The following is an 11,639-nucleotide window of genomic DNA, read 5'->3' as shown; positions in this document are numbered from 1 at the left end:
TAACCTTCGCTGTTTTGACGGTCGTGACTATAAAACCAACATCTGTGGAAATAGTCTTGATACTAATAGGACCATATTTATTTGGGGAAAACAGCCAATCATTTCTAATAGAACCTGAACTCCTTTAATATAGAGTAGTACTTAAGCAATTAATTGATAATGTTTATCCATACATCAGTTCCAAAATACACAAAGAAATACATCTCTTACCATATATTCCCAATCACAAAACTAAGCTTGGTACGTCATTAATTTTTCCTACTCTACAATACGGGCTGGACTGGAATAAATAGATAATAGATGTTACATATGATTTGGGAAGCATTGCTGGAAGTGAGCAGAAACATGCTGAAATCAGAGGGAGCCTTTCTGTTGACTTCAAAGGCCTTGCAATCACATCCACAGTGCTGAATATTTTATCTCCTCCTAGAAGTTGTGACATGTATCATTAGCTACGATGAGATTTAAGCAAGCGTGTGACAGCTTGTTCCAATGCAAAGCACGCCAATTGGGTTTAAGGAGGGTCTGCTTTCCAAATCTTCAGGGTATTTTTTGGTTTTGAGGGAAGGGGTTGGTGAACTACTGTCAAGATGACTTTCAAAACCCCTCTTGGAATCTGTCCATATTCTGACTCCTCTAAAATAACTTACTAATACCTAGCAATAAAAAGCGTAATGAACAAAATTAGCATTCCTGATACAATTAGCATAGCTGGAGAAAGTTTTTTTGGTTTGGTTTTGAAATATTTATGACTTGATTAACGAAACAAATAAACAGGACACCACTGTCTTGTTTTAATATCAAAAGCTCTTTTGCCTCCTGGGCAGGTAGAGCTTTCATATAAAGCAGAGGACAAACTTTCTGCTCTTAACAGGCAATGCCCCAGCTTGAAGAGAGGTTGGTTTGCCATTAAGAATCTAGCTAAATCAATGAATGTAGTTTTTCCCTCTTCCTTAATCTACTATAGAAAACACTAGGAAATATAGCAGTTTCATGCATAAGAATCCCTTTTGCTACTTGTGTGTTGATAAGAAAATGCTTTCATGTGGTTTTTTTTCTTTAAAATTGTGTAAGACTAACCATTATATGATATTTAACATGTAATTAAACATTAAAATTTAGCCAAATACACAGTCGTCATACTCCCTCCATCCCCAGAAAAAAAGTAAGCAATCAATCTTTAAATCCTTTTTAATAAATGAATATTCATTCATCAATATTTTCATAAAGCATCTCTTCATCATTCCATTTTACTATTCTTTTTTTTTTCACTGCTGAAGAATACCAAAAATACATAGATGTGCCTTAAGCAAAAAAGACTGGGTTTTAGTTTATCTTTACAATGGGATGAAATCAACTTAGAGTTAAACCACCATAATATTTCTACTGTTTATTGACCCTTTGGGCTATAACACAAGATAGTTCCAGTGTTCTTTTTTTTAATGCCTTTTACAAACAAATGATATGTAAATGTTATTTATAGTAGTGTTGAGTTAGAAAGGAGTTAATTAGCTATGAAATACATTACTCTGGTGCAATTTGGTTGAAATTACCATTTTTAGTCTTAAAGCCATCTATGGTTAAAATCATACACTGCAGCTAGCGTAAAGGGACAAGAGCCAGAAAATAGGAGGTCAAGGCAAACACTGTTCTTAACACATGGTTGTGTGTGTGTGTGTCTGTGTGTAAGAAGTGGTGCTGGGGCTGGAGGAAGGGAATTGGCAAAAAAAGGCACAAAAATGCGTGTTAAAAATGAAGTGTTAACCTTAAGTGAGAATTTCCTGGCTTTTTTCAAGTCAAACCAAGACTTGGATTTGTTCAAGGTTCAAGCTGCTTGTGCCCCATGGAACTCAACTAGACTGATGAATATGAAATCTCGTGAAAAAGCTGAAATGCACAACTGCCCACTTTTTGCGATGAGAGGCAAGGTGGGGAGTACGGCTGCATGAGAGGGGCTGCAGTAACACGCTGCCCTCCAGTCGTGCGAAGGGTAAGAGAGGGAGAGTCCTCAGAGACTCAGTTCTCTTGCCCATGCACGTCCCGAAAATGCACATTGCCTCTTTGCTCTGGCCAGACAGTAATTTTCCATCTGCTTGAAAATCTTGGCTGAAGCCACTGGAGGACTGATTTCAGTGGATTTGGAGTACACATTTCAATCACAACTAAAAAGTCTCCTCTTCTTGTTGAAGATCTCTGCCTGACCACACGATTTCTAGGAGCTGGGGCTTGAAGACAAGAGAGAACTGTGATTAAATAATGAGGGTGGGACCACTCTTTTCTTGAATCCCATTTTTCAGGGTAGTTCTTCAGGGCACTTACTGAAAGATCATTTCATTAGGGTAATTTTTCTAAAGCAAAGCCTACAGTTTTTAAGTTTTATTAAAATCAGATTTTTTTGTTTAATTATATTTTGTTATTAGGATAAAAACTTGGGAGGGCTTTTCAACAGTTCTACCAAATATGTACTTTGGGAAGGTGTTAATTGTTTAGTTACTGTGATTATAATGATGACAATGTGCTCTATACTCCCTTCACAGTTTGAAGAGATATTAGCTCATAATACATTGTGGTTTACCAATGGGAGCTAATACTGAGGAGCTTTTAAAAACCAAGTTTTTCTGCTCCAGCTATACGGGTTCCTTTGAGGCTCTTCGTACTGTAGAGTTGTCTGCAGATACAGTGCTTAAAAACTGCAGTTACAGCCACTTTGCACCACTGCCAAGGATGCAGCAGGACTGCGGCGCTGATCCTGCACACGCCGGCAGCCGGGGTTACGGTGAACGCTACCAGCTGGGGGATCGCACTGCAGCTTTGCTGTAAGGCAACTGTGCGGAGCCCGTTCCTGTTCAAGGAGCAGCCCCGAGGATGGGATTACAACACGGACCTTGCAACCCACCTTCGTCTACGCTGAATTTCAGCCCAGAGCAAAGTTTCACAGTTCAGCTGCAAATAGTCAGGGGTGGGAACAGTAACGGACCACACATGGTTGTGCTGGTTTTGGCTGGGGCAGAGTTAATTTGAGGGGTTAAACCACAACAATGGCAGCAACACAACTATCATTGCTCTACTCACAGCTAAATCAAGTACTAGCAAGAACATGGGTCATTACAGAGCCAAGGCAGCCTTTTCAGTTTCATCCCTTTTTGGCGTTTTTGACAGATGCATATCCACACATTTTTCTCCCACAGACGTCTCTAACTAGCATTCAAAGCTCTCTATCTGCCAAAAATTCCTGTCGATGTCCGGAGGAATTCTACATGCAGAGAACTGGCGGGGCCACACCTGAATTATTTTTTTTAGATCTATTTATGCTACTGTATCTGTTGTTATTTGTGAATGTACATGATAGAAACACTTTACAAAAAATATATCTTCTTTTCTTTAGAAAGGTTTAGTTCTGATAAATAACAAATTAAGTTTACAGATCTGAAATTGGCATACCTTGATGACTACAATCTACTCGACTGAAAAAAGTTGGAATCCCAGTGAGGGAATGAATTGGGATGAAAACCAAAGTGGTCACATTTGCATGAAGGATATGTTTGAACATAGTTGATGCTGCAACAAAACATACTGTTTGCTATCTCTTGTGATCTGTGACTGCAGCACACTAGCTTGATAAGTGTACGTGCATATACTTTCAGTATATAAATAAAATATGAAAATGCTCCATTACTGAATCAAAGTATCGGAAGTGCTCTATTTGCTCAAATCTAGAGAATAAAAAGTTGTAACATCACAGAAACAAAAATATGACATAGCATGCGGTCACGATAGCAAGCACAGGGAAGAAAAATATTGAGAAAATATACTTATATGCATATTATGCAAATATATTTTACATTAACATACAATGTTATAAGAATGTTAAATAATGTGATTGCGTGTTTAAAAAAGGCTACAGCTAAGTGGTTTCATGTCGAAGTAGCAAATAACCTGAGACATCTTCTATGCTTTCACTGGAATAACAATCTTTAAATCTACAGCAGATGTAGAACACATTGACAGTAGTTGAATTCTCAGCTAAATTATACTAAAAATGTGTTGTTCTCTTTCAAAATGACATGGCAGCTGGAACCAGTCCAAGGGAAGGAAAACGTGCTGAACATTTACAGTACTTACAAAAGATTCGTTTCACTGTTGATGGACACTTAAAATGCTTGTTTGAAATATATGAACATGTGTATGTCTCCAAAGACCTAGAGCAACACTCCCATGACCAGCTTGCTTACTGCAGAAGAGAAAGCAAGAGATCATTAAAAACAATGCCCATTCAGGACTGGGAAAAAATGTATTATGATATATATAAAACGAAGAAATTTCAGCAAAGAAAAATAAATTTGGCTTGATGAAATCATAGTTGATGGATGTGCAATATAAATGACTTCTTTTAAACTTACCAGTGTAACTCTACCACTTTATGATTAGTGTGTATGGCAGCATTTACAAACAATGTTACTAAATACTGACTTTATACACGATTACAGCTGTTTGAAAATTTCTATGACAATCAAAGTTTTGTAGTGATAATATACAACACTTACTTTCTCAAGGCTTGTTATTTTGACGACACCTGCCTTTTGATTTAAAAAGTTCCTCTGAAGTGCATTCTATGTTAAAGTGTCCATAACCTCAGAATGAATGTGCACATGTGTGTGTGCATACATATACTTCTGCTTTGCAGTGTGCTTTTATATACACACAATTCTTTGCTATATGTATTCACACATACATGAGTATGGTCTACATAGTAAAAGTTCATATATATATATATTTTTATATATAAATATATATATAAACTCTGCAGGCAAGTAGTACTTCACTTGTTATAATTGAAGTCCTTTAAAAAAAGTTCAGTCACTCAGTTAACATAGTATAGCCAGTAAATTAAGTTGAAAAGAGAAAATGTGAATGGAAACACCATTCGTGACCATCTGTCGATGGCATTCACATCTGTTAGATCAGGGATTTTTATTTTCAGTTGCGAAGACCTTCTTCGTAAATGGCCCCTCTTGCTGTGGGAGCCTGTTCTTTCTGATGAACGCCTTCCAAGGCTTTCGCGATGTGAGCTTTGTTTTCTGTACTGGATTCCTGAGTTGTCAAAGGATATCATTGAATTTCTGGCTTCCGTAACGCTGGTGGTGACCTCGTTGCTTGCCACCTCATTGTGAATTTCAAGTGATGTTAGCAGAATGTTTCCATGGGTGTCCACCTAGGAGGCAAAAATAGAAATATAAATTGTTTCAAAAGACTTGACATCTATCAGCAGAAAGTGGGCGTACTTAAATCTCCAAACCCATACATATTCTAAGAAAGCATGTATTCATTTTAAGCATGTGATAATCTTAGAAAAAAATGGCAATACTCAGCTGCTTAAAATTAGGCAAGTACTTAAATACTTTTACAAACAGGATTATCATCATCCCACCAACATCCAGTACAAAACTGTATTTGGCAAAACCAATCATTTTCCTCTCCCTCTAAACCAGCCGTGTTTTAAAGGATGGTGTAGTTCAGTGAAATCTCTACATTGAGATGGGGAGAGAGGGTAAGGGATAGATTCTCTCTCTGCTACAGTAGGAAATTAAATTAAACCGGACTAGCTTTTTTTATATCTGGGATTTAAGACCAGATGAAAAAAGTGCCTGTGAAGTTTGCTAAAATCACACGAATAGTTCTGACCTGCTGAACTTTTTGCATTTTGGAATCACAGAGCTTATTTACAACTTTTATCTTAAACTTTTCCTTCCAAAGTCATTTGCACAGTTTTGCAATCATGGCAATGCTTAACTGCAGGGCTTTTCCACTTAAGTGATCTTAAAGAGCAATGAACTTAGACATGGAAGAAAGCTGCTGAACTTAGGAAACAGGTGGCACTCTTCCCTTCCACCTCCATATGCAAGAGGCAGTGAGGACAGGATTGAGCACAGGTAAGCAATGCGATGACATTTTCAGTAATTAAGAGGAAGGTTCCGATCATTTAGAGTCTTTAACAAATTCTGGTCCAGACTCTCCAGTCCCCCTGAGTACTGATAGAGAAGGAGCAGCATAGAGTTCAGTACGCCTCCTTCAATCCAGAAAACCTTCCCGTTCCCATGAGTGGCACTGACGGGCAGTCCCAAATGATGCTGCCTTAACCAGTATTTGGTAGCTTCAGTGGTGGGGCACCACATCCCCTGGTGCCCCATGCGCTGCATGCTGGAGGACGGGTAGAGAAGACAGCTGGTGCAGGGATCAGCTGCAACTTTCCTGCCAGCTTTTGGGAAAGGAAATTAATGTCTGAATGTAAAATAAATGCTCCATGCTGGGTATTTTCAGCCAGTTAACGCATGTGTGACTCTGTTCAAGTGAACTTGGTTCCCCATGTCACAAATAGATAGTGAATCATGGCATACAGGATAATTTCCAGTTTTACGTATACAACTTATTCATCCACAATTCATCCTGCAATTAATATATTTCTCTAACCTGCCACATGATCTAGCCGTGTTAACTGTGCAGCAGTTGAACATCTCATCCTAGAAGCATCTGTCTAAAAGTGGTTAAGGAAATACACTGTTGTCATGGCCTCTTGAAGTTTGTACAGTCAACTGATACCATGTCCTTCGCAAGCTTTGTGTGATGCATTAGACGTATGTGTAGCTATGTGTCTGTCCACATGCATTTAGGTTTTTTCAGTCGTGTTAAAATTCTGTAAAATGGATATTTCTTTCATTAATTATTGATGCTACAGCATATCTTTTCTCAGTGAAAACAATTATGATACTCTATCAGTAATGCTTTGCCAAGCTTCTTGCAAATGGAAAAAGAATATAAAATGCTATGAATGACATACAGGCAAGTAGAAAAAGAAATCCTTAAGTACCCAACAAATCCTGCTGTTGTAGGCAACAGTACATTATGCTGATGAGTGCCTATAAATAAAAATAAACACCGTGAACCAAAATAATGGGGTGGAGAAGCCTCAGTGGTGATTAAGAAGAATTTATTTTCCCCACGGCAGAAACCCTTTGGGTACAAAAGTACAAGCTTGAGGTTTCTAGAAACAAGTTCATGCTGTTGAGCAGTATCTGTAACCAGGGAATACACACAGCTGTAAAATACAGCCATGGATATCATCAGTACTTATGCTGGTCTCTGAAAAGAACTGATTCAATTTTCTCTGTTTTTCAGAAAAAGTACAAATTATGATCAAGATTTGTAACAGCATTGTGTAAAATAGCTCCACAATCTGCGTTTTCCTTATGAAGCTTAAAACTAAATCTCTCATCCAGGCCTCCATGGTGTCACATGTCATCTCCTTTCCCATCTCCTCCCAGGCTTTGAGAAATGTCCTTCAGCTTACTAAAAATGCCCCAGCAGAGACCATTTTGCTGGGCTCCACGCTGACAGCATTGCCTTCCCCTTGCAGGTCTCTACTCCCTTTCCTTCCACCACCACAGATGTCAGTTGCTTCTTCCCTCAGGGCTTCCTGATCTCCTGTTTCTGTTTGCCACCTACATATATAAAGACATTAGCCCATCCATGGGTGCTTTGTCCTTCTACACCAAGCCTGGATTTTTTTAAGTAAGTGAGGTGTCGGCTGAAAGCTTGTATTCTGGAGGGTAAACCTATGTATTCAGGCTTCTCCTGCCCAAGGAATTAATTTTATTCCACTTATTTCATTGCACCGCATAGCCTTCTTCACCTTATCTGCCCACCTTACATGCCACCCTAACGTGGCTTCTGCCTCTGATCTGCCAGCGATGCTGCCACTTTTCACCGCTCGTCACTGCATCTATAAATCAAACTAGAAAGGTGGTCAAGAAAGTTGCAACATTTGTGTAAATGCTTTGTCTGAAGACACTATTATGTCCTATGAAGTTGCATGACAGCATATATTTTCTCAAAATGTCAAATGAAACATATTTGGAAACATACTTCTGAAATGCATCTCTTTGTTAATAGAGCAACAGACTTGCACGTCAAATACAACAAAGGAGCAGATGGAAAGAAGAAGGGGTCTGCGAAAACTGAAATCAGGCTTCTGGTGCACAGATATTTTTGAGATCTATTCCTGCAAATTGTATTGATTCCTTCAGAGGCTTTGGATAAATCACCTAAGCCCTCAATAACGTTAGAGCAATATATACTAATGCTTTGTGACAATCTTAAGGTGATGTAGTGAAGTATGAATACTTAATGCATGCAACGTGTTAAAAAGTATTTGCACATAAGCATGACTTCTGAATGATTTAAGCAATGACTTAAATGACGTTGACAAATGTACACAAGCTCTCTCAATGAATAAAGAAGCAAACCAATAATGGCAGGGTATCCTGTGCAAGTTGACTCATGTTTGCCTGAATATACAGGTAAGGCAAAATCCTCCATGAGTGAACATGAGTGTTGCTTGGTGGCTCCAGGGAAAATGTTACCCCAGGTGCAGATATAGATTAAGAAAAGTAGCTGAATGGATTACAGACAGTCATGGCTACACATGACAAACAAGGACAACATCTTTGATAAAACTTTAGTTTTACCCCTTATGAGCCTTGGAATATGATTTTATCACCTGGCTCAAAAATGTCACTGTCTGTGCACTGGAAATTCTCCCCAAAACGTTATTGCCAAGCTTTGCTCTTGAACCTTGTTATAAATCGGAGAGATGACATTGTGGATTCGGCCAATTTCCCCTCACTCCCTCCCATCCTTCTTTAACCTGAATATTTCTCTTTGTTGCCTTCTCTGCCAGTCTTGGGCCTCTATGCTTCTTGTAGTCTCCTTTCTGCCTGACCGTGGCTCCACCTGAAGCCATTCATTCCCGTTTCCCCGCTGTGGTCTCCACTGCCGGTGCTCCCATCTCCTCCCCAACACAAGCCAGAGCTGGTTGTTTCCATGGATTGTTTCCCAGTGAGCTCATCAAAGCAGATGGAAACAGCTGAGCACCAAATCATTAATTAATTCCCTGCTGAATCAGCATGGATCCAAATATGCAAAACTGATGCTCTTATTTCAGAATCAATTTTAATCGAACCCCATCCCTCCCACCTCTGAACAACTACAGAACCTGCACCGGGGTGAAGTGATTGAATCTCACATAACTCCATTTGGAGGCTGAGAAGCATGAAATGCTGTGAGACGTTTTATACATGGAAAAACAGATTAACTTTTGAAGGTTCACCTTTTCTGAACTATACATATTACAGTACAAAGAAAAAATCCCAAGACTCTAGCAGCCTAATGGCATCACACACAAATGACCATAACTGACCTAACTGAAGCCAGAGAGAGGAGAATTAGGGTAAGGCTCACAAAGAACCTCTGCTCCTTGCTCTTGGAAGGAATACCACGTCTCCAATAGGCTCAACTTGGATTGTACATTGTAGATAAGAAACTTCAACGCCCTTTTTACACCTGGCAAGTCCTGAATCTACTTCTTAATTCTAGACAAGATACTGGCTTGTTTAGATGTTAAGTATTACATTTTTAAAGAACTGCAAGCCAAGAGCTGCTATTGAATACCTTTCTCCAGTCAAGATTCTTGGAAAACTTCAGCTTTAATGCCAGTTTGGAAACACTTTAGTAGGGTCAGGAAACTACCATAAGGCTTGATTTACTATTAGGTAGTGTCTGATTTATTTCAGGTTCATTTAGTTCTCTGTTTTATATTCCATAAATTTTAAGGAGTGCTTTACAATGAAATCTCTTTTTCCTCATAAGTCTTTCACTCTGCTACACAAAGAAAGAGCGGAAGCATTTTGCTCAAACCCCATAGGTGTGTTTAGGATTTCATCAATCCCAAATTTTTAAATACCATGTAAACACTTTCCATCATACGAAGCAATATAAATGCAAATAGCGGGTTTAAATTAACAGCATGAAAAGCTGTCTCTGTAGTTAGTCTTGCATTATTTTACATCAAAATTACTCTTCAAGTACATTATCCCACAAAATAGATCTCCCCTTAAAATTATGATAAAATGGAAATTACTTTTGGTGGAAATTGTAATTTAGACTCCAGCTACCTGATTCTCACCTGATCTGCCCTGGTGCAAGCGTCTATGGTTATGCAAGGGGTAAGCTACCTGGTAGCAGTTTTCATCTTCTTTACTTATGTATAAATGGCTTTCCAACATGTAGAGCAGTACATCGTCAGGCCCTAAGTGTTATCTGTGCTTAAAGCAGAATCTGTTGACCACAATATGCCTTTGATATTTTAAAAATAATTTAAAACCTCAAGCACAACCAAAATGATAGTGTTGACTGTTCTCCCTGAGTCTAAAAGTTGATCCTTCTCTCACTACCATTTTAATATGTTTATATTTATTAATAAGCACAAAAAAATGAAAGAGAGAATTATGTTAATTCAGCCTTGTAGATGAGCCCAGGGTAGCCAGCAGAACTGGGAAGATAGAAAGATCTTGAAAAACAAGGAAAGTATGAAGAAGGAAAATAATTAGGAACTTTCATATTAATATCACTGTCCACGAAGTAAGAATGGAGTTTGCCAGTTAACATTGATGTATTTGAACAGAGGAAGAAACGGAAATAAATGTATGGTCCTCCCTCGCCCTGTATTTCACTTTGTCTGGATTCTTACAATCTCTGGGCTGTACTATGGATTGCAAGTACAATCCTTCTCACTACCTCTGGATCTGCACCATTCATACTTGTGCAAAGTAGCTGCAGAACAAAATTAGTACACCCATGGGGCTCCCAGTGCACAAGGAACGTCCCCATCCTAAGTGCTACAGGACTACAGTTCTTCCCACACGAACTGTGCTCATCACCCGTGACAGATATTTTTCAAAACTTGGCACCTACTCATCACACTCATGTTTCAGAAATATCCCACTGTTCAAAACAGCACCGAAAACAGTATCCAGGAAAGATGAAGATGCACAGGAGAATACTGCCAGCTTTGCTATTCTCATATTTCCCAATTTAAACTGAGTGATAATTCTGCCACAGCAGCCAAGATATTCATTCTCAGAATAAAATCCCACTTGTGAGAAGAGTTGCTACAATTAACAATTCTTTAAAAGCGCTAAGTGGATGTAAGTGGCTTGAGCCTCTATTCTCAGCAATGCCTGGTGGGAAGCTGCCGCCTTGGCCGACAGCGGGGGTTTGAGCCAGGAATCTCCAGAGCTAAAAAAACATGCAGGAACTGCCTGATGAGAAGGGCCTTTTTATAAAGGGTTATGCATTATTTTTGTTCAAAGGAAGCTCTTCCCACATGTCTGACAGCCACGGGGGGCTGAGGCTTGAATAAGCTTGTGTGATAGTTACCCTCCTGATTGATACCCTGGGGCTGAACTTTTGGTCCCACCAAACTGAAAACGTAAATTGCCACAGCTTGAACTAAGAAGCAATATTTTTAGCGGGGGACTGTAACAAATCGTGACCTCTGTGGATTGGCCCAGAAGGAGCAATGTCCAAAACACATGCTCACCAGCTGATTATGCCAGTAGCCTCTATTACAAGAGTGAACAACAAGTGAGAACAGGATTGCCTTAGAGCTCTCTCATGCTGATTTAGTTGTAAATTAGGCTGTATCTGAGCCTTATTTAAAATAAACAGCTTACGTAGCAAAACCGAAAGTGCATGGAGAGCTACAAATGAAGCCCCAATCTTCCAATGCAAACAGGAGAAACAGA

At 39.1% G+C, this 11,639-nt stretch overlaps 1 protein-coding gene across 4 annotated transcripts in view; it reads right to left on the bottom strand.

The window, feature by feature from the left end:
- Positions 1 to 1,175: 1,175 nt before the first annotated feature.
- The window catches only part of GABRB3 (gamma-aminobutyric acid type A receptor subunit beta3), a 114,429-nt gene continuing 103,965 nt past the window's right edge, over positions 1,176 to 11,639 (bottom strand). The window contains exons 9-11 of one of the 4 annotated variants that reach the window (XM_075523593.1): positions 5,111 to 5,212; positions 4,545 to 4,603; positions 1,176 to 4,231 (exon numbers count right to left, since the gene is read on the bottom strand). In XM_075523593.1, the coding sequence (XP_075379708.1) occupies positions 4,586 to 4,603; positions 5,111 to 5,212 (120 nt within the window). In that variant the 3' untranslated portion in view covers positions 1,176 to 4,231; positions 4,545 to 4,585. Of the gene's footprint in view, positions 5,213 to 11,639 lie in introns of all 4 variants that reach the window. The other 3 variants (XR_012778687.1, XM_075523584.1, XM_075523574.1) reach the window with 3 other exon arrangements.

Source organism: Mycteria americana, chromosome 1 (assembly GCF_035582795.1).
Source record: "Mycteria americana isolate JAX WOST 10 ecotype Jacksonville Zoo and Gardens chromosome 1, USCA_MyAme_1.0, whole genome shotgun sequence".
NCBI lineage: Eukaryota > Metazoa > Chordata > Aves > Ciconiiformes > Ciconiidae > Mycteria > Mycteria americana.
The sequence above is the reverse complement of the archived record's forward strand: the minus strand, read 5'-3'. Positions and strand labels throughout refer to the sequence as shown.